At 36.3% G+C, this 23,879-nt stretch overlaps 1 protein-coding gene across 4 annotated transcripts; it reads left to right on the forward strand.

The window, feature by feature from the left end:
* Nucleotides 1-1,773: 1,773 nt before the first annotated feature.
* Nucleotides 1,774-23,744, forward strand: Nrg (Neuroglian). 4 transcript variants are annotated; one of them, XM_087343041.1, is made up of 22 exons: nt 1,774-1,858; nt 2,423-2,506; nt 3,151-3,280; nt 3,802-3,917; nt 4,088-4,281; nt 4,982-5,121; nt 5,973-6,134; nt 7,347-7,537; nt 7,794-8,069; nt 8,285-8,462; nt 8,550-8,641; nt 9,225-9,506; nt 9,964-10,151; nt 10,611-10,790; nt 10,904-11,138; nt 11,846-11,964; nt 12,800-12,986; nt 14,037-14,475; nt 14,743-14,909; nt 15,055-15,265; nt 15,701-15,804; nt 17,669-23,744. In XM_087343041.1, exons 2-22 carry the CDS (start codon nt 2,437-2,439, stop codon nt 17,770-17,772), a joined length of 3,765 nt encoding a protein of 1,254 aa, XP_087199167.1. In that variant the 5' UTR covers nt 1,774-1,858; nt 2,423-2,436; the 3' UTR covers nt 17,773-23,744. The 4 variants fall into 4 exon arrangements, with proteins under 4 accessions (XP_087199167.1, XP_087199166.1, XP_087199164.1 ...); XM_087343040.1 differs by lacking the exon at nt 1,774-1,858 and adding an exon at nt 2,020-2,258; XM_087343038.1 differs by lacking the exon at nt 1,774-1,858 and adding an exon at nt 16,880-17,011.
* The last annotated feature ends 135 nt before the right edge of the window (nt 23,745-23,879 follow it).

Raw genomic sequence — 23,879 nt, forward strand, 5'->3', positions numbered from 1 at the left:
TACAAACATCTGAAGCACTACTGGTATTTTATGAAGGCACTTAAAATTTGAAGTGATAATAAATCCCTAAAAATACACAACTTTTGTTGTGTTTATCTTTGTGGCAAGAGCAAGAAGTAATGTATTTACTGTGTGGACAATGTAAAATTTTACGTGGCGATAGATCACATATAACGGTGATATTACTACGTCACGAATATTTCATTTAAGTTGTTGGCTTCATATTCGATACATTGCTGGTCCAATTATTTGCCTAAAGGTCATCTGCCATAACTAAATTTCATGGTCTCTCTTTACCTTCTTGTGCAAATACTGGTGTATTACTTTAAAACAAGTCATGGCTACTTCCTTCTATATCCTTTCCAGTTCATCTTCCCACTTAGCAGTATATAACCTATCCAGTTGAGAATGCAGCAAATAAAGAAACAAACAGCCAAACTTGACAACCCACTTCAGCACTTCTATTTAAATTTTGGTTCTCACCACCAAGGCATTTACTAGTGTTACAGTACCATGTGTTAATTATTTCAGTGATTATTATTATTGTCGTTGTTGATGATGATGTTATTGACCTAAATATTTAAAATACTTGCATGTTTTTGTCTCACCAGTGGTATCATTTTCACATGTCTTAAAAACTTTTGGTAGTGAAAAGAAAATTGGCTTATTTCACAAGGTGAGACTCTTCCTGCTATTTGTACCTAATGTATGGGCCATCATATGCTTATTATGTAGCAATGTTGTACAAAATAAAAAACATGTACAAAGAGGCAGTAAGAAAGGTTATGCATGATAAAGGTTATTGGATGCTCCGAGATTGACAGTCCACAAGTGTAATACGTGCAAGTGAGAATGAGTAGCTAAATAAACCAAAAAGAGATAATGAAAAAGTGTCAAGTTGGAACCCAAGCCAATCTAATAAGAACACATATTTGAAACCTCCTTGAACCTTAACTGCCATATGGGATACTTTCCTGTATATGAAATGTAACTTTTGTTTGTTATAATTTAAATAATTGTGGTCCTGTAAGGCTACAAGCAGTTTTTTGACACTGCCTCCATCATCAGGGCGATGAGTACTCATTGTTAACCAGACTTCAGTTTCAGGTTTAGCAGTATGTTATAACATACGGCCAGCTGCAATATTCATAAAATGTTACACAACAGTAGCCAGCATCATTCTTTATTAAAATAGCACCCATAAGGATGGTCCTTCACATCTGCACATCCTCCCACCATTGTGCCACCCTCTTACCTCCTAACAGTACCTAGAATTTAATTTACAATCCAAAAAGGAGATGACTGTATTACAACAAAAAAGGATGTCACTGTTGTTCTTTGTCCTCATATAGCATACGTAACACAATGGCCAGGCATGCGTTAGTGCTCCCTTGTTTGGGGAGCAGGAAGTCAGGTTAACCATTAAGAATACGGGCATGTACTAGGCAGAATTAATTTAAATGCGGCTAATAAAATTATGTTTACTCTTATTTTTAAACTTTTTGTCAGTTTTCTGTTTTCATAGCAGCAAATAAGAAAATGTGTAACAAAACTATGCTAGTCTAAAGACGATTCGAATTCGTAAATTCGGCACTTTATTCACGATGATAGTCAATTTTGAAACCATTCTAGAACATAAATGAAAATTAGCAATAGATTCGATTAGTCTTTAAATTAAGTACTATTTAAATTTAAAATAAACATTTTTAGAGTGTAACTCAGCATTTGTATAAAGGAAAACTATTCAATACCACTTGTAACCAACACCCACATTTCGAACAGTTTGTATTGATTTATGTAGTTATCACGTGATGTGTTGTAGAATTTTTTTTTGTGAATGCTGACTAAAATGCGTTAGGTAAATATGATGTGTGAATGACTGAATTCGGATAATTTATTCGCTAATATTGTAATTTATGTGCGTAAGAGATTTTTATCTGGACACCTACAACAGTAGCTAGGTCTGTATGTAATTCTTTTGATGCAGTATCATGCCCAATTGATCGATTGGTCTACACCCGACTAGCGGCAATGGACTGAACAAGCCTGCGTACTGGCATCTTTTAATAACACTTGTTATACTTGTATTTTACCTCGTTTTTTATAGATCATCTCAGTGGTGTGAATGATTTATTTCCAAATTATGCAGTTTTTACCGAGTCCACGAATTCTACGAAGAATGTCCGTGTAATATCAACAAAGTGCATTTTAGTGGGTGTTGTCAAGTCCATTCCCTTTGCCTCAGGGGGAAATGCAGGGTAAATTAGATCATCGTCGTTCATGTCAGTGATGATTCAGAATTCATGATTTCGTATCTTAGTCAGCTTACAAGTTTGTCATAAGAGAATATCAGCAAATATGTGGTTTTGAAGAGGTTTGCATTGAATTTTTTATGCGATCTGTGTGTGTGTGTGTGTTCTAGGTAGCAGCATCAACATGGATTCTTCAGTATGGACAGCACACCTTTTATTAGTAGCTGTCTGTTTCTTACAAGCTACAGCTCTAAGTAAGCCCCCTCAGCAGTTTTAAATCTAAGTTAATGCATTATAAGTGAATATTAGTGTGGTAACAACATGTTAACAGTAATTTGTAGTTGATTTTGCAGGTCATACTTATCAGGTAGCTTCTGATTGTTAATGACTTTTATGGAAGATCTTAGCAAACTTCCAGTGATAAAGGAAGTTTTTTTCTAAAATGTTTTGTTATAGTGCTGATCAGTTATGATTGGTTCCTTGATGTGGTCTCCTGGGTTGTGACACCTTGTAGTCCTGTTAGTGGTTACCATTGATGCAGATGAACATAATGCTTTTGTCTTGAGGGTATGTTTTTGTAAGTTCTGGCATTAGAACCCAGAAGATCACAATCTGAATTTTTTGCCACTGTGATAATCTTAAATCTCAACCATTAAAGATTAATGTTATGTTGTATATGAGATTTATAAATAATTGCTTGCATTGGTTACTCAATTTTGGATGTTTAAATGACTAAAATGTGTTATTAAATTGTAGCATGTTAACCTTGCTTGTAGTTTTTCATGTAAATATAGACTTTTATGCAATTCTGTGCTTTCTGAATGCTTTGTTTAATTTCTGTGTTAAATTATGTGTCCTGCAGCCTGTAATAATAAAATACATAAATATTTGTCTACAGTTCAGTCACCACCTCGAATTGTAAAGCAACCTCCAACAGATGAACTTCTGTTCCAAGTTGCACAGCAGCAGAACGAGAATGATAAACCCTTCATTATAGAGTGTGAAGCAGAAGGTGAACCAGCTCCGAAGTATGTATTTGAAACCTAAGGAGGACAAAGTAATTGATATTGTGTGATGAAGAACTTTGTTGTTTATTCAGATTGTATGGCACTTTTAGGATGTTGAAATGCTGGAGGCTGTGATGGGTTAGACACATAGCTAGGTTGAAGGTTATAATTTATACATATAGAATTTTGTTAGGAAGCAAGTTGGAAGACATCCACTTGCAAGACTGATAAGATGAGAGGATAATGTTAGGGAAATAGATTATAGAATGGCAAGTAGATGAAATTGTTTATGGTTGCGTTTAATAGTGGAATTTTTTTTATCTTGGTCTTATTAAGTGCCTTACGGTATGCAGCCAGTGGTTGTTAAGTTACATCTTACACAATTATTGTAGGTATTTAGATGTAATAAAGTAAGCTGTGATGTAGTATCAGTTTATATGGATGATTTTTATAATGTAATGAAATTAAATAATTATTGTCTTGATACATGTTTTTGTACATACAGTAATTTTGTTAATAATTATTTATTGTGCAATTGAAAGGTATCGATGGATAAAGAATGGAAAGCATTTTGATTGGCAAGCTTATGATGATCGAATCTCACAGCAACCAGGACGTGGTTCTCTTGTAATTTCATCTCCGCGTGATGAAGATTTAGGTAAGGAGAAGTATGCAAAAAAGTTTCTCAATTAATTTTACTTTGAAAGTTAAAATTGTAAGACTGGGAAAAGGACAATTATAAAATTAGATTTAAGAAATTTAAGTGGTTTGCAAAACGATTAATGGTATTGCTGTCCCGCTTATAACAACAGAGTTGTTATTTTACAGGTCAGTATCAGTGTTTTGCTACAAACGAGTGGGGTACAGCGACTTCAAACTCGGTATTTGTCCGTAAAGCCGAACTGAACTCTTTTAAGGATGGCCCGCCCATTACAGTGAGTGCTCAGGAAGGTGAGCCATTCAAACTGACTTGTCAACCTCCAGATGGTTGGCCCAAACCAAATGTCTACTGGCTGATACAGGTAACGTACAACAGATAAAGGAAATGCTCATGCAACGTGTATGAGAGGGAAATTTCCTGTGGGTTCAAAGTTTTTCGTAGAGACCAGCTATTCGTATTTATGCCTTTTTATGGCTTTCCCTTGCCTATTCAGGCAAATGATATGATATAATATGACAGAAAAGGCCATAGCTACTGCTTTCTACATCATTTTCAGTGCATTGTTCGTAATGTACTTGTAATGTAAATTCAGTATCTTGACTGGATGAATGCAAACGTTCATGTGGTGTTGAAAGGATACAAATTAATTTCTGACATTGGTGACTCTGATAGTAAAGAATGCAAATAAAGTTGTGGAGTCTGGCAAAGTCCGCATTTGCTCGAGACTAGAGCCAGACAGTTGGTTTTATGTCCCTGTGTTTAGAGGAATCTAACTTAAGATGCTTTGAAGATGTTTTCACATTTAATTAATTTAATTTATAAAAAAATATATAAATGTTGTATTTTCTGTGCAATTTGTAACGATATGCTGCAATAAATTTTACTACTGTCGAACATAAAGAAGTGTTATTTCTGTAAAATTTGATGGGTCATATGCTAGTACTGTTGTAATATTAGGTTAAGAAATTTTTATAGTTGATAAGTTATTGGAAAGTAAATCAGGACATCTTGAAATGGGACATTTTTTTTAGATGTAAAAGAAAAGTGTATTTTTCTTTCAGAACACCGATGGTGGCATAAAGAGTATTAACAACTCTCGTATGACTCTTGACCCTGAGGGTAACTTGTGGTTCTCTAATGTAACGAGGCATGATGCAAGTGATGACTTTGCATATGCATGTGCTGCCACCTCTGTGTTCAGGTGAGTAATCTTTTATATAGGTGGGAGAACAAATTGGCACACCAGTGACTTGTTTATGTCTGGGAGGTTTCTGGTTTGAATTTCACGCAGAGTACAAGCATTCATGGCTCCAGTAATTTTCCTCATTACTTCATAAATGCCATACTAATGCTTTTTATCCAAGTTACAGCTGCTTTCTCTCCTGTCCTTTTTCTAATTAATGAAATGAAACTGTTGCATTCTGTTTGATAAGTAAGATCTGCAATTGATATTATTACTTTAAATAGCATAACAACCAATATTCTGCAGTAGTAGCAAGAGCATGTTGTATTGAAGTCGTGTTCCAATACTGGACTGAAGTTTCTGCTGCTCACTGGTTAGATGCCATGTAATGGTCAGTGTGTTAATGTGGAGATATTGTTCTACCTTTTAACCTTTTCCCTGATTAATTTTTGCCTGAAAATATGATAAAAAATCAAATTATGATGAGTTTTGATGAGAAATATGTAATCACACTGTATAAAATGCTGTTTACAAAAATTCGCTTTATCACAAATGAATTATAAATGATATTGCATTTAGTTTGGGAACTTACTACACGTAAAAAGTCGTGCTGTACTTGGGCAATCAAGCATTAAAAACATATAAACACACATGGCTTATGAAGGTATTATTTACTGACACCTGGAGTTTGATATATATTTTTTCTTCATGACTTGAATTAATTTGTTTTAGTAATGATGGGATAGAAGAAAGGATATTGTTCCAAATTAACTTGGATTAACTTTTTTTTATAAGATCATCAGTTAGAGATATCTTTGTATAATCATGAAAGCAGTTAATAGTCTTGAGTGTATGAATGCTTGTTTCAGAAATGAGTATAAAGTTGGCAACCGTATGCTGTTGGATGTGATACAAACTGGTGTGTCTGCATCGCAAAACAGACACGAACCTGTGCAGCAGTATGTTTCCAGAAAGAATGAAGTAGCATTGCGAGGCAGGAAAGTGGAAATGTATTGCATATTTGGTGGAACGTAAGTATGTATGACTTCAGTAAAAATATAAATATGCACTCATGGTCTCTGAAGGTTTTTGTGTGCACATGGTTCCCTCCTCTTCAATAATAGCCCTTTTTTTTTGATTCACCAATCAGCACCATCAAACCTATCTTGTCACTCACTGCCTGCCCTATATAAGACCTTGTAACCGTCCTTGGCTTCCACCACACGTCACACTGCTTCTCACTGTTCGTTGTTGTTTTAGCCTGGCGCTCAGGTGGTTACAGCCTTTTTTTTTACGTGGGTTATGTGTGGAGATATTGAGGGAAATTTTGACGGTGTGGGGTTGTCAGCAAGTAAGAGTCTCCGACACCCAGGGAATATACATGGAGCAGAAGGTGAGGCGAATTCAGCATAGGTGGAGCAAATTCTCTTATGTTGCTGTGATATTTCAGAGAAGCTTACTTTTATTGTTTCTTAAGATACAAAAAAGACGAATATATATTCTCGTAGGCAGCCCGATGATTCGGCTGTTGCATTTGTTAAAAACGTGTCTCCTCGGTGGTAGGAATAAAACTTGAGCGAGGCCCGTAACCACAGTCGCCCTTTAAATACTCCTGCATTGTGTAACCCGTTATTGAATTTGGCTTAAACGCTGCGACCTGATTCGTTCCCCCACAACAGCGGGAACGCACCTATAAGCTGTATTCAAATTCAATTTGACCGTCGCAGTTAGGCGATGGTTGTAATGCAGTCGTCACCCACATCTGGAAAGGGTTCATCCCATGTTTGGGATGGCTCTAGTGCACTTTGTTTACGTCTCGCTCCCTCCAGACGGAATGTCGAGGGTCTGGGAACGTGACCAAGCGACTGCGTGTGGCCACATTCTTTCAACTTTATATGTTTAACAGACCAAAGCCTGGTTTACCCTTCATCTCAAGGTTCAGCCCGTTTGGGAATCGAACTGTGAACTTGGACTGGCACAACCTCCAGAACTCCCCCAACTACATACCCACCATGAAGGTGGCAGCTGCATTGATTGCCAAAACATTGGTGAATATGAAACTTTCAGCATGGCTATTACCTGAAAGCCAGAGTTACACATTGAACTGCAGCTGCAAAAACCTATGGTCAAGAAGTGTATTTACATATATACTAAACTGATAACTCAGTTATCTAATGGAAAAGTATTTAATTAATATTTGTAATTGGTTGGTTAGTTGTGATCTTACCAGGTTTAATTTTCAGACCTTTACCACAAACTGTTTGGCGTAAAGATGGTCGAATGATACATCCCTCAGAGAAGATTACACAGAATAACTATGGAAAGAGCCTCGTCATTAAACATGCCGCATTTGAAGATGAAGGAAGTTACACCTGTGAGGTTAGCAATGGAGTAGGAGCAGCGAAGTCATACTCTGTTAACCTTCAGATCATGGGTAAGTCGTTCCTTCTGCTGTGGTGGTAAAGATAGACATTGCCTCTATGTCCATGCACCATGCCATGATAGTATAATGGGGGCATGGAGGTAAAGTTTCACATGACCATGGATTTTTTCATAATTAAAAGAACATTAATTTGTTAGTTGCACAAAATAACAATAATATAGAGTATATTCCCTAAGAATCATGCCACTGATGTATGAAGACAAAGCTCCACACATTATTAACTTTACATTGTCGTATAATGTTATAGCTGTCCCATACTTCACCAAGGAACCTGAGAATGTCAATGCTGCAGAAGATGAGACAATTGAATTCCACTGCAAAGCATCTGGTATACCTGAACCTCAGATCAAGTGGATCCACAATGGTCGCCCAATCAGTGAGGCTCCTGCTAACCCGCGGCGGAAAGTGACTCCTAACAGCATTGTTATCCAGAATTTGAGAAAGAATGACACAGGAAATTATGGGTGCAATGCCACCAACAGTCTTGGTTATGTCTACAAGGATGTCTATGTTAATGTTTTGGGTGAGTAAATTATTGTATACAAGAGAAGGAAATGAGAATATTGTCTTACAATGATTGAGTGACCTGTCACAATTGAATAGGGCGGCTTAGAGTTCCAGAAGGCATAATTACATTTCTGGTTTGCTACTGCATTCTGAATTGGTCTCATCACTGTCACTGACCCAAATTATAGAATACCGGTAATTTTGAAACCCAAACATTGATTTTTCCTTTAGCTCTGGCTCCTGAGATCATGGATCCTCCTCGAAGTGAGGCAACCGTTGATGGACGAACTGTGACCCTGATATGTCGTGTGTTTGGTGCGCCAAAACCCTTAGTTAAATGGATTTGTAGTGGCGTAGAGCTGACAGGAGGACGCTACACTGTTCTTGACAGTGGAGATCTTGAAATCAGGTATGTTGATTAAGATGGCAAGCGATAAATTGGATATTATTTGTATTTAATCCCGTAACATTAAATTGTGTATAATTTCTTGTTCAGGGATGTAAATTTCATGGATGCTGGTTCATACACTTGCTTTGCTGAAAACAAGTTTGGAGAAGCGAAGGCAGATGGCACTCTGATTGTGAAAGGTTAGAATCTTAAAGTCCTATTATGAGTTACATATATAGGATTTTTTTTAAGAATTCCTTTTCTAAGAAGGTAGTCAGTGTGAGTTTAATTATAATATAGTTGTAGTTGATGACTTCTTATTGCATTATGTTTTTCTTATAAATATTACCGCAACTGGTAACTGCATCTAGTGGGTTTTTTCATATTCCTTTGTTTTGGCTATAAATATTTTTAGCGGACTTCAGATTGTGTGAGATAATAATTTCATGCTTTTCTTTCTGGTACATACTGACATCACAGTATGGGGTATTTCCTTCATGTGTAATTTTTAATTGTGAAAATTCAGTGTGAATCTCTGACACCTTTGATCTTAATACCCAATAAAGGTGTTAATTTTTAAGTTATGAATACAGACATGTTGGTGTAATCACATTTTTTGTACTAATTTGTACTGTATAGTGTATGACAGCGTGCCAGCCCTCAGAAAACTCACTGCTGGTTTACCAGTCTGCGAGTTAGATTAGTTTTTAGGTGCACTGTGTGAAGTCTAATATTTTATATGTGATTTTTATGTCGGCAATGTTTGTTTATTCTTTGTGACAGAGCACACCAAAATCACAGATGAACCAGAGGATTATGAGGTGCCCGCAGGTAGCACAGCAACTTTCAGGTGTAATGCTGTGAGCGACTCCTCGCTTCCTCTCACTATCGAGTGGTTGAATAATGGGCAGCAGATAGATTTCGAAGCAGAACCTCGGTTTGTGCGTTCTTCTGACTATTCTCTTACCATCACCAAAACAACGGAACTTGATTCCGGCGTCTACACATGCGTAGCCCAAACAGATCTCGATGAAGCAAGGGCACAAGCCACTCTTATAGTGCAAGGTACTGTTTTCCCCACCTTGACATACAATGTACAGTTCTGTTAAATTAAAGTCCACCAACTCTGGATGTGATCGTGAACCAAGGCATTCTATTCTTCATTATTATTACAGCTTATTTCCTTGAGTTCCAGTTTTGGTATTGCCCTGCCATCTCTTTCCCTACCTTTCAGGCGCATGCACCTTGTAACAGGCACCTCTGCCGAAATTAAGTAGGCCTATAAGTCGCAGAGTACCTTGGTATGTAATTTATCACATTCACTGATTTGTTTGTTTCTCTTGTATCAGAATATTTTCTCTTTACAGTTGGTTTAAGATTTTTACAGTTTGTTATTTTCGTACATTAAAGGTCCACATGACATAACTGTACATAACCTCGTAAAAAATAATAACCTCTTTACCAAGCATAGTGGAGTTTATCTAGTAACGTTCGTATGAAGTTTTTTCTTCTTTCCCAACAGATGTACCGAATTCTCCAAACCTGAAGGATGTTAAGTGTAACAAGCGTGATGCATCAATCCATTGGGAGCCAATGGGTGATAATCGTGCACCTATCCTGCGTTACACAATACAGTTTAATACAAGCTTCACGCCAGATACATGGGAAATAGCATTTGACTCTGTTCCGGCTACAGATATGACATACACTGTGAGATTTTAATTTGTATTTGTGTATTTAAATACCGAGCATATAGTTCATATTTAATTTTAATTTTATCTGTCCTATGTAGGACACCAGCTATTCTTTCACATCTTGCTGTCTGAGGTGAATTTGTGTGTGGGTTTATATCTACTCATTATGTTGGAAGGATATCTCTGAGAAGTTAAAAATATACATCCTAGATAGTTGAGAAGATAAGTAGCCATATACCAGCATAAGAATCCTTAGAAATACAGGTGCTTGCTTTGTAAGCCCTCCCTCATTTTCAATATTCAATTTAAGTAAATAGTTTTTAGTTCTACATATAGCTTATAAGTAAAAGAATGTTATTCTTTATAATAAGAAATGTACCGAAAGAGAGACATTTTACTTGGCTAGTGAATTACGCCAACATTTCTTGGCCTCTGGTCATATTTATGTATTCGGGTTCTTCATATTCTGTCTTAGGTCGCAATGAGTCCGTGGGCGAATTACACTTTTCGAGTAATAGCCTGGAACAAAATTGGGCCCTCCAGTCCTTCACAGCATTCTACCATCTGTACGACCCAGGCAGATGTGCCTTACAAAAACCCGGATAATGTTGAAGGCAAAGGCACCGAACCAAACAATATTGTCATCAGCTGGACGGTAAGAGGCGCAGCTTTTCTATAATGTTAAACCTTGATTTATGTCTGCATAATTAATTTGAAGGATTCTGTAGTGGCAGAGGCGTCATTAATGTCACATGTTCAATGCTTTAGCCCATGCCCGAGATTGAACATAATGCTCCTCGGTTCATGTATCGAGTTTACTGGAGGCGAGACATACCTGGTGAGCAATGGGTCGCGAATGACATTGTGAATTGGGAGGAGAATAAACTGATTGTCCCGGACCAGCCAACATTCCAGCAGTATCGCATCAAGGTCGTAGCTATGAATGAGAAGGGAGAAGCCAACGTTGCTCCAAAGGAAGTTATAGGATACTCAGGGGAAGATGGTGAGTCCAGTATCTCTGCTGTTGTAGCCCGTATTATAGTGACTTTTATAGTTAGAGCTTGTAATGTAGGTTTGAGTGTGGTTTGGATCAAGTTATGTGTTCTGGAAAACAATGGTATGAATAAAGAGCAATAGAAGTAAGAGACTTTTTGGATTGTGGTCTTCTGTTCTTCTGATGTGTACAGATGGATGGTTGTAGGTTCCCCTAAAATGTTGGAAACCATTGACAGGACTGCATGGAATAATAATCCAGAAGTTGACAATCTACATTCTTCCTACTTTTCACTGTGGTTAATGGAAAATGTTTAACTCTGCAGTACTTTTGATGTAATATTTATGTGCTGTGAAGTTGTGTGAAAGTTTCATATGCATATCAAATAGCTGCTTGTTAACCAGTCTTTTATATTTCAGTTAAATTCAAAATATGTTCGGTGAAATTCACATCTTGTATGCGTGTGGGAAAATGGAGGAGTGAAAAATATATGCTATTAAGCTTAAGGTTGGAATTAATTAAAGTAGGCAGTTATGGTTTTCCGCGGGTTTGTGATGGCCTCCAGAACAGTCATCAATTTTTCAAATGGCCCTTACTAGACGCTTAGTGTGACATGCATTTTTTAGCGTGTACTCCGCAGTACTAAATTATAGTGTGCTTTAGTTTCATGTTACTTGCGTCCAGATATCTCCTGCATAATGTTTCCTGCTTTGCAGTTCCAACCCAGGCACCGTACAACTTCACACTTGTCCAAGTGAAGGACAGTACAACTGCTCTGCTCAGCTGGAATCCTGTCCCTGCAGAAACTGTTCGTGGTCATTTTAAAGGGTATAAGGTAAATTTATATATGCAGTTCTACCGTACATTTTCAGGATATGTTCTGTATCCTCTTATGAAGATCGTTTGAATTGGATATATACTTAGATTTGGAGTGTACATATGTTCTAAGCAGTCCCATGCTGTAGCCACGTGGTCTGAGGCATCATGCTTCTGACCGGCAAGCTGGTTCGAGTCTCGGGGGAGAAGAAATTTTCTCATGAGCTTTCGATCAGTGTATGGGGACTGTGCCAACCCAGCATCGTGAGGAAATTGAGGAGCTACAATGGGTAGCGTAATCCGGTCAGGAAAGCTAGGAATGGCTGGGGGTTTGTCGTGCTGACCACACGTCACCCTATATCTGGTTATATGATCGTTCACCTCTGCTTAGGCATGTGAACGTGAGGCCAGCAGTCAAGCTAGTCGTCTTTGGCTCTCTGGAGCTGTTATGCCACGGATTTAATTTTTAATATGTTCTAAGCACATTTTTGCAATGTTATTGATTGAATTGTATTTACTTATACTATTTTGAACTTGTCCATAGACTTCAGCCATTATTCAATAATGGTTTGAAGTATGCTGGTCATATTTTGATGACATTTTATTTTATAAATAAGCGTAAGTATGCTGTAGTTGATTGTTCCACAATTGACATGGATTTTTGTTTACATTAGCATAATACTACTTGGTATATTGTGTATCTGTCTAAGCAAAATATGAACAAATAGAGCCTGACCCAATACTGAGGCTGCGTCATGAAGAGCACTGGGGAAAATTAAAACTATTCCTTTTCAACACTTGTTTTGAAGTGTGGTCTTAGAGCAGTAATGCATGTTGTTATTTTGCTTTATCAGATTCAAATCTGGACAGAAAAGGATGGAGAAGATGGTTTACGTGAAATTGACGTTAAAGGAGAAAAAACAAACACGATGGTTACCAAGTTCATACCTCACAGCAAGAACTTTGCACGAGTACTTGTGTACAACAGCAGGTATAACGGACCACCCAGTGAAACCCTAAGCTTTGACACGCCTGAAGGTGGTAAGTATTTGGACAGTTTACATCCCCAGAATGTGTTTTCCTTTAATTTACATGATTTTTTTTTTGCAAGTCCCATGTATTTTTTCACCATGTCTGTGATTTTTGTCTCCTCATTTTAATTTCATGGATTTTTTTATGATGTGAGTTAAACTTTTTTGTTTCAACCACAGTCTACTCTGACTGGTAAGGCACCATCTTGCAAGCATCACTTTAACTTTCGGTGTGTGGTTGCTTTTTTTGTTTTTCATCATCATTATCATTATTATTATAATATCTGTTAGCTGAGTCTGCTGCATGAATTGTATTTATTTTATTTAAATCAGTGTCTTCGATAGGGCATGATAGCAACACGAAAGAAAAAGCATTTCCTTAGAAGAGAAACGTAGCATGCTACAGGATATTGTTAGGGACTCCTGTTTCATTGTTGAAACAACTTATGATATCAACTTGAAAACAGTATTCGAAGACAGTTGTGCTTCATGATACTATATATTTTTAGTGTCTGGGATTTATATGTTGAGGAAATGTTCAGACATTGCTTAATAATACACCTACTTTATTTGCTGAATATTCAAATTAAGAGTTAAATTGAAGGTGAAGTACTAAGCTTCTGACACTTGCATGTCCTGTGATTACACTTCTCTGCAGTTGACACCATTCTTCAGGTAAGTGTATATGCATTAAATATCTGAAATTATTCCTGTCAATAATAGATAAATGGTTTAGAAAAATATTTCAACGTTTTTCTTAATAACTTCGACAAACAAAGTAGACGGACACAAATCCCTAATTTGATACAAAATTGGAACAGCTTTTGTTTCCTGTCAAGTCTTTGAATTTTGTTTCTTATTTTTAAAGTGTGTTTAATATGACTCTCTGTATAAAGTAATGCACTGATTCAGTTTTAGAAGAACTACATCACATTACAGCATGGCATTCTGCTGCATGACGTTTGCAAGACTGTCCTCCATATAAATTTAAATAAAAGAATACAAAATTCTATTGAACAGTGTCAAGCTCATATACTGATTTGTTTCTCTTGTTCATCAGTTCCTGGTACTGTGCAGTTCTTTGAAGCATTTCCACTGGGGTCATCAGCCCTGTATCTGATATGGAAGCGTCCAGAACAGCCGAATGGCATTCTCACAGGCTACAAGATTTACTACCAGACTGTCAAGGGGACCAAAGTTGGACCTATGCTTGAGAGAGAGCCGCATATTTCAGACCCTAATCAGACACGTGCAAAGCTGGCAGGGCTTGAACCAGGTACCAAGTACAGGCTTCACATAAAGGCCACAACAAGTGCAGGAGAAGGGGAGGCTTATTTCATTGAACAGCGAACACGGTCACGAGCATCTGCTGCGATTCCTGACAAACCCAAGTTCACATGGACGAAGTTGTCTTCGGAAGAAGGTTATGCAAGAATCAAGGTTGTTTGGCTTCCGTACATCGATGGAGTTTTGGGCTCCCACTTCTTTGTTAAGTACAGGTAAGTCACAAATGAGTTCCTAGGAAAATGATTGTTTTATGACATGTTTCATGAAGTTAGAATTATATTAAATCAGGAGGTCTGGAACAGATGGTTTCAAAACAGTTATGTAACTTTACATTGCTTTTACAATTACAATTGTATTTTCATAAAGATTTTTCCTTTGAAAGAAAATAAATGTAAATGCAGTCCATAATCAGAGATATTCAGGACAAGTATAGTGGTCATGGTTACTCGAAAGGTTGGTCATTGTTATTTCATTTTCAGGAAGAAGGGTGAGACCATTTTTCAGGAGACTGGTCCCGAGATGAATGAAGACTACATTATTGTACGAGGACTGATGCCCGGTGAGATGTATGAATTCAGTGTCGTAGCAGTTGATGGCGAACATATGACGGAGAGTGAAGTGGAAGAAGTTGAGATCTCAAGCATGGGTAAGTTTAAACAGAATCTTGATTTTCTTGTGCAAGGTTTATTAGGTAAATGGTCTGAATTTCTGAAATTGGGAAATGGTTGATTACACATTAAAAATGTTTGTTTGATACAGAAGTAATAATCATGTTGTGTTCTTGCAAGCAGATAGCATCATTATAAAGCCAAAGGAGAATGTTGCTACAGCAGGGTGGTTCATAGGAATGATGCTAGCCATTGCATTCTTGTTGCTTGTGTTGATAATCGTGTGCATCATCAAGCGTAACCGTGGCGGAAAGTACGCTGTTCACGAACGAGAGGCTGCACACGGACGCACAGACTACCCAGAAGAGCCAGGATTTCATGAATATTCACAACCGTAAATATGTTTCCGTTAATTAAACTTTGTTTGTTGTGTTGATGTATTTTGTTGTTGGAATGTAATAGATTTAAGGTCCCAGTTACTGTTTCATGATGGAGGCATATTTTTTTCCAAACTTTGAAGTAAAATTCTTTTATGAATGATTTACAAAAATGATCTGTCATGTCACTGTATACTTGAACCTATGCATAAAAATGACATATTTTATGGTAATAAAGTGTATTTTATTTTTGTTTTTATATGCTTCACGTGTTACTAACTGAAGAGTTATGCCATCCCTGTCATGTTACTTTGGTGTGGCATATTGTCGCGTCTGTTGCATTCACATGGCTTCAAACTTGTACCACAGATCGTGTTGCTGTGGTTTCGGTAGTGGTGTTTTGTTGCGTAGATACATTTGTAAATGTATATTTAGAATCATGATTGTTTCAGGCTAGATAATAAATCCCATGGTCGAGGGTCAATGAGTAGTGATCCCAAAGCAGCCCCAGAGAGTGACACAGACTCCATGGCAGAATATGGCGATGGAGACACAGGTCAGTAACATGGGCTCCATTTCATTCTTTGTTCATTTTTTTCCATTACTGTCTGAGACCAAGGCCCAGTTTATGTATTGCCTTTTAAGTTTTTAATTTAATTTAATAAGTCTGTTAAAAATTGTAATAGGAGTGAAAGATTTATGTTGTATTATGAACTGAAATTAATGCTAATGTGCGAAACATTTCTTATGAACCAATTTTTTGGACAGAGTATTTAAAGAAACAGTATTCTTAATATTGAGCCGTTAATTGCTCTGTATATCTGTCCATGAGCCATAAGATGATTTTCTCCAAATTACTTTTGTGTACTTGTATGAACATGTTAATTTGTTACTGTGCACTAGAAATTGGATTTTACATTGCATTTACATGCACAGTTTCACTCAGAGGAAAACACACTTAAGATCCCACTTAACAGTTGGACAAATAAGATTAAATTGAGATCAGTTGTTTGCTTTTACTCCTTTGCAGTCTTTGACTCCATTTTGTATTTCCCCCGTGTTTTGCTATGCTTGTGTTTATGAACGCAACAGCAGCCATAGGCTTGAAGGAAAGGCTTTCTTTCGATGATGAGAAGTAACTTTGTTGTCACTGGTTGGCATTTTGCACTAGCCATTTTTGCTGCAAGTTGCAATCGGCTGCTTGCAGAGTGAGTTGGCTGTGGCAGGTTGCATTTTCTTCTCAACAGAGAAATTCCCTGTAGAAAGTGCAAAGAGAGTAGTCAAGTACACAAAAATATGCTTGTAGGGTAATATATATCTTGGAGATAACTGTTTATGTATATCATATACTCCGTTGAAGTCTAAAATTGTGTAAGTTGTCTTAAATTATTGCAGATGCAAAAGTACGCACAGGATTCAGATGTAAAAAATGTACAGAAGATGTAAAGCCTGGTCTCCTGTTATTTTTTTTTCAAGAACACATTGTTTTCATGCATGTGAAACTTTACTTGTTTTTATTTGTTGTTGTTTAGTTCATGAATGTTTTAAATGTCATGATAATTCTGTTTATAATTTAACTTTTTTTGTTTGGTTTCAATTTCTGTTGACCTATTGGTGTTGCACTTGTACAGAGGGCATGAATGAAGATGGTTCATTTATTGGTCAGTATGGCCGCCAACAGAAGAAGCAAGGAGAAACAGGCTCAGGGGGCTTTGCCACTCTTGTGTAGTGGACGATGCAGTGGTCAGTGACATATTATGTAGGTATGTTGTTAATCAGTAGTCTTGTACCATCTACAGAAAAACTAAGTAAAAAATATCCTGTTTAAATGTATGAAAGTGTTCACACATGGCATCAGTAATGTATTACAAGTTCAATTTAATGAAGAGTTCAAGTCATGAAGGTACTGCTCCAAGTAAGTCTGCCATGATATAGAACATGAAAAATGAACCTACAGTAGTCTGCCTGTCTCATTCTTCCAGGAACGTAGTTTCTGCATTATCACTATGCTCTTATCATTGCCTAGTAGTTTAGATGCCTTAAAATCCCCCCTCCTCTGATGTCAGTGGGGCATTGCTTCTCTCAAGAAGTCACTGTGCCATTAGCTCTCTGATGCGCCATTGCTGCCAACTCCAGAAGAACCTACAAGAAGTTTGGTTTTGTATATAATACATTTTAATTATGTTCGCAGTTCAGGAATTAGAGACAGGCTGTGGCAAATGTAGTGGTTATGCCTCTCCCTGTATGTTGTTTTCCCTTCCTTCTGCATTGCTGTCCTCAGAGTCCTTCTTTCTCTCCCACAGATTAATCTGGCTCAAATTGTTTTACTCTTGGGTAACATTGAAACTAGGTGAATGCTAAACTATGCCATCCAGAATTGCTATAGTTTTCATTGTTTAATTGATGCATTCTATTCTCAGGTCGTTTTACGGAGGATGGCTCATTCATCGGACAGTATGGTCCTGGGAATAAACGCAGACCTGAAGAACAGCAGTCACCATCAGCTATTGCCACCTATGTGTAGCGGAACTCATTATTGACTGACCGAACGAACAATGGACTGACTGCAGAGTCAATGCAGGGAAGTTGAACAGAAACACTTTCCCACAAGATGCCGCCACTGAAAGGGTGCCATGCAACAGGGCACAAATGAATCGATGATGTATACATTAGTATTTATTATTAGAGAAACAAAACTTTGCATTGCCAAGAAATGGGTACTGCCAGGACTTATATAGATAATGGTAGACACCAATTAATAAGGGAAAAGATGGAGACCGGAACAACATCAGGGATCTTTGAGGGCATAAACCATAGAGAGAGACGAGTGTTTTGTTCAGTTACTGGATTTCATGGAGGGAGTATTTAGCTTTCTCCAGGAATAAAATGTGATGTGAATAGCGTGTTATACACCTCCCTGTCTTGTCTCTGTCCTCTTTGTGTTGTTACACTAGGTTTCCATCTCGGCTCCTGTTTTTGATATATCATTCTTGTAGTTGGCTTCTTTTCCTTTTGTACTTGATAGATAGGCATTTTCTTCGATATGGCAGTATTGCAACGAGTGCCAAATACTTCTCAGTTAAGTACTGACCGTAGATGAAATGTTTCCTTCAATCATTCTCGTTCATCCGTTTCACTACTTGGCTTCATCAAATGACATGTAAGTATAGGAATTGCAGCTGTCTAAAGCCATTTCCTCTCCCCTTTCAACTTTGATAATGAAAGCGTTATCAAATTATGACTTCTTAAGAAATGGGTATTCCAAATTGTAACAGGACCTCTTTGGAAAATTTGTTGGGCCTCCGTGTACCTTTGACTGTAATTTATAGGTAAAAGCATCTTACAGGTGACCATCTTATCTTACCTGTTGTATCAAACATGGTAATATTCTTGCTTTGTTGTCAGTAATATAATTTTTCTTTACGCTTAACATTTCCACATTTATGTAATCTCAACATCTGTTTCTCAAGTACAGATTCCCACATGAAATATGTAAGACACATGATCAAATTACTCCTTCTCAGCACTGCAGGAAGATTTTATTTTCATGTAGTGTGTTTTGTGATATATATATCAATACATGGTGCATGTTCTGTGTGACCTTTATGAGTCACAGAAGCCCATTTTGTCTTTTGAGGTTGTAATTTTTATTTCCCTCCAGTCTTGGACAGTACTGCATCCTTTCTGTAAAATAATGCAGTTGGCTTGCATTATTTAAGTACATTCTGCATATCATCTTGATCCATTGTGTGGCTTATATTTCAGTGTGCACTGAAAGAATGTAAGACAACAATCATAGTACAGAAGCCCTACTTGCTCAGAGTCTTTCATTTGTTTCAGGCGTTTTCCCAAGTCGTGCGCGCAATTTGTGTCAGTGTGATGACAAATGGAGGTACCAGGTGTTCATTTAGTCTTGTGCCGTGTTTTGTAAGTTTGCTGTTCAGGAACTGTAATTACTTGTGTCATAACTTTTTCGGTATAAAATGTATGTATGCCTTTTTTTTAGAATGGTGTATAAATTTGTTTGTGTCTATAAAAGTTTTGTGGTCCTAACAGAAATGTGAAGTGCCCAAAAAATTTTAGTTGGTGTTCACTCTGTTTAGGTAGTAAACTGACTGCTTCTGCAATACAGTGCTTATGACAGTCTGCAATGCTAATACTTAGCTGTAGTATCCACTTAAAGGTTTTTGTAAACAACAAATTTTCAGTTTTGATGTGTTGTGTGTAACACTGCTTGTTGCTTGGCATCCAGTATCATTAGATTTATTATTATTATTATTGAAACATACAGAAGAATTGTTGACCTGTATAAAATGGAATTGATGATAGGAAAAAAGATACTGAAGAAATAAGGATTGGCATTTGGTATTTTGTTGAAAATTGTTTCTGCAACCAACTTTATTGGTCAGTAATTGGCCATATAAATACCCTATAGCACATGTTAAGATATGGTCATTGTTTTTCATTTTGTCCTGTTGGCTGTATCGGATAAATGTTACAGGACCCTTTACATACCTGTGATGGTGTATTAAACAACATTTATTTACCTTTGACTGTGCAACATTTTTACACTAGGCTGGGTACCAATCAAAACATTAATAGTTCTTTTAATGTAGTAGCATTTATTGTGGTGGCTTAGATGAAGTGGCTGTACTTTTTATCTTGTCTGACATTGTTAGCAGTTGTCATGCTTTTTTAATTAATTGCTTCTTTTTTTTACATTTCCCTTGGATTGCACAGTAACAAGAATTTTGTTAGCTGGAGAGGTACGAGCACATAACATGATCATGCAGGACCAATATTGTAGAGTTAGTATTGGAAGTGGAAAACACAGTTGTGTATTTCTCAGTGGCTGGAAATGTATACATAAGCGTTGGTGTGACTTTTCTTGGTGCGTGATAAGCGCATACAGGAAAGACTGGTGGTGCTTAATATTAAAGTGAAAACATGGTATATGGTTAATGGCTTTTGTGATGCGTACGTTACAAACTTTTTTGTGGGGGCATGAACATTTTCAACTATCGAGAATTTTGGGTGATGTTTAAAAATGCTTCTAACTAAAGTATTCCATTGTCACACTCTTCACATATTAAAAGCACAGTAGGAATTAGTCATTAGAATGTAGGATATTGTAGTTGATGCGTTAGACAAAATATATATACGATGACGTTTTTTGTAAGCCTCACACATCCTGCACAGTCCCCCCCCCCTGCTCTATTATATTATAAAAATATAATTTTTTCTTGTTATTGTACAGTAAAATATAATAATCTGTATATGAGAAAAAAAAGCAAGTTGTGTGAGTGGGCAGGGAGGAAGGATAGGAATGCTATATATCATGCTAATGTTTAATATTTTTTCAAAGAAATGTGGCCAATAGTTTTTTAATGTGCATTTCTTTGATGTTGGCTGCTTTAGATCTTTTTATGCCTTACTTGTATCGCTTGTTAACGTTTTAGGATCGAAAGGACTGCGGACTCCCTTGATAGTGTCAAGTTGAGAGAAAAGATATTTTTATGTAACGATTTTACAGACCTTGCATAATTCAGAAACCTTGCAAGATTGTGCTGTACGAAAAAGTCGTAAAACTCATTGTACATAAGAAATTTGAAATGTGTAGATAAATGGCAAAAGTAAATTTGTGTTTGGTGGCTAGCACGATTGTCTGTCAAGCCATTAAGTACAGTAACGATTCACAGTCATGATTTCAACTCGTATGATAAATTCGGATATATGTAGAATACACCTCTTGCCTTGTTACAGGTTGTTCATGATCAGTTAAATGAGGACGCAAGTGTGTGGAACAGAAGTGTAAGAAAAATAAAAAAAACTTTGTGATTAGTACATTTGTAGTTATTATGAATGTGTAGGCAGGTTCTTCTGTGCCGAGTCTGTTCCTAAATCCTCTGTTTGTTGCTGATGTACTCCACTGAGGGGTGTTTGTAGTCCCTGCTTGCTGCTGCGTATTTATGTAATCAGTTGTTTTAAGCTCGGAGCATGCTGTTACATTGGTTTTCAGTGTGTTGTATGATATAACAGGCAGTTGGCAAACCATCTCGTGCTTGAATCTCATTCAAAATATTTTTGGCTGTTGATCAGGAATCGTTAATTGTTGAGTAATGGTACCATTAAGGAAACATGACATGTAGCATTTTAGGGTAATATTTATAATTATTTTCAATTTCTACTTATTTTATTTTATCCAGTGCATTAGATTTAAAACAAAGCATTGTTTAAAACATTTCCATGATCTATAGCATTGGTAATTTAACACTAGATGTTAATTAAATACAGGTCTACAATTTTAATTGGTTACAAATTTACATTTTATGATGGATCACTAAGTATATTATGTAATCTTATGCACTCCCCAATCTTTCTTAAGCAATTTTGGTAAAGGTAAACCATGTAATGGTAAAATGCTTTTTTATGTTTTGTGTTATTTAATTACACATTTCTATTATAATTTTCTTAGCACAAGTGCCTTAGATAAGGCATTGTTGTACTACATGGGTAAGGCATAATTGTACGTTGTGCACCAGTTTATTATTGTATCTGTAAAAGCAGTCTTTCTAAAAAGTGCACAGTAATGTCTCGAATTATATTGTCTTACTTCATGTGGTATTGAGTATAAGATTGGTTTAGAAGTACAAAGGTCTGTGAAAGATGCCTGTATTTTTTTTATTGTCTTGTATTTTTGTATGCTTGCAGCTAATTTTGAGATTGCAGTGTTATTTTTTTAAAAATGGTGTAATAGCTGAAAAATTTTTCTTATTAACTGCACATAAAATAGAGTTTGTTTGTGTAATTTAAATTTGGAACATATAAAAAAAAACTTGCACAGCTAAGATTTTGTGGAACAAAATGTATATTGTGCATTTCTTATGCATTTTCATGTATCACATTTTGCATTTCTCAGGAATATTATTTAATTCTCCATACCAGACTCTTATGAAATCATTGTATATCCATGTGGCCCATTGAATTGGTAGCAAGGCATACTTTCTGCACATTACATACAGTTTTGACTTTGTGTTTTGGGCTGTAAATATATAACTTCTTTTTCAGGTAATACTTTGTTCTTTTGGTATTCAGCTGTGTATGAATATGCTTAAATGACGTTAGAGCCAGTGCCCTCTTTCCGCTGCAGAACCTCACTGTTATCATCACATTTCTCAAAACATACACATATTTTGAGGAAAGGTATAAAGTCTTAGGTACTTTATTCCTTATTTATCAGTAGTAATTCCTTTTGATGTTGTGAAACTTCTTGCACGGACATAATAAAAGTTCATTCTCAAAATTGTTTAATAGACAGTATATAATTTACATGTTTGTTTTTAAAATTACATTAACTTTCAAGGTGTAAAACAGTGGTCTTAAAAGTATTTTTAGTAGGACAATTTAAATGTGAGTTGGACAAGTCCAGTGTTCTTAAAATTTGTTCAGTTTGCTAATATATAGGCCAGTCATTCTTCGTCATTTCTTGACAATATGTCATGACATAAAAAGACAGTACATGTGATCCAGCTGGCCTTATGTCACTAACATACCACTAAATCCTTAATTTAAGAGTTGAAGTCCTGCTGGCAGCCCAAATGTGAGGATGTTTGAATCTCATGTCTGTACAATATAGGTTAATGGTTAATGGCATGAAAACATTTGGAAATGCATTTAAACAAAAGTTCAGTGAGGTAATTTGTAAACAGCTTATTGGAGTGTTGCTTATATAATAGCTATGTGTTTCAGTAAGTGGAGTACATAGGTAGAGTTATAAACTTTGACTTTACAACCCCTTAGAATTAGTTCACATCCTTGACTTGAAAATCAAATGAATTTATTTACCCAAGTTACTGATACATTATATTTTATTGATTGTTAATCTTACACATCACATCACCCCACAAACTTGCTATCCTTATTTGCACTGGACCTGATTGTTAATTTTGTTCACTGCTTGGTATCCAGAAGAATATAGAAGATTAGGCTCATGGGTATCTTTGAAATATTTTGGAGAGGTTTCGGCAGAAGATGTACACATGTTTTGATAAATTCCTTGATACTTTGCAAACAATGCTGGAATAGAATCAAAACTTGGTACTTTCTGAGAAAGCACCATAGATGTCATTAGTCAGTGCTTAATGGAAAAAATCATTCTATTTTTTACATTGATTATAATTTAAGTTTTATTATAATTAGTGAATTTTGAGTGTATCTGTGATGCAGGTTTGGCATCTACTTTTTCTTTCTGTTGCTAGGCAACATGGAGAATAATAATGCATTCCTTTATCTGCGGCACTGCTCCAGCAAGTAACTCTGTTGCTAACTTGTTTAGTGCGATATTAATGTTCAATCTCTTATGTAGTAGCTTTTACAGAGTACCAACTTGACTTAAGGATCCCATCCCTTGTATTAGAAATGAATCATTTTTGTATCTATATATTTTTTATGTTTACAGCCTAAGAAAAAAGAATAAATGATCACAGTATTGTCAGATCTGGAGTTTACACCTTGAATTATCCATTAAATCATAATTCCCATAAACACAGATTCACATAGTGCTTTTCTTTTTTATTCTGTGTTATAGTACAAAAGCTGTAGTATTAAAAAGTTATTCAATGCATTAAAGAC

The sequence above is a fragment of the Zootermopsis nevadensis genome, unplaced genomic scaffold (genome assembly GCF_977971745.1).
Source record: "Zootermopsis nevadensis isolate Lab colony 2312 unplaced genomic scaffold, Znev_1.0 Znev_ptg000004l, whole genome shotgun sequence".
Taxonomy (NCBI): Eukaryota; Metazoa; Arthropoda; class Insecta; order Blattodea; family Termopsidae; genus Zootermopsis; species Zootermopsis nevadensis.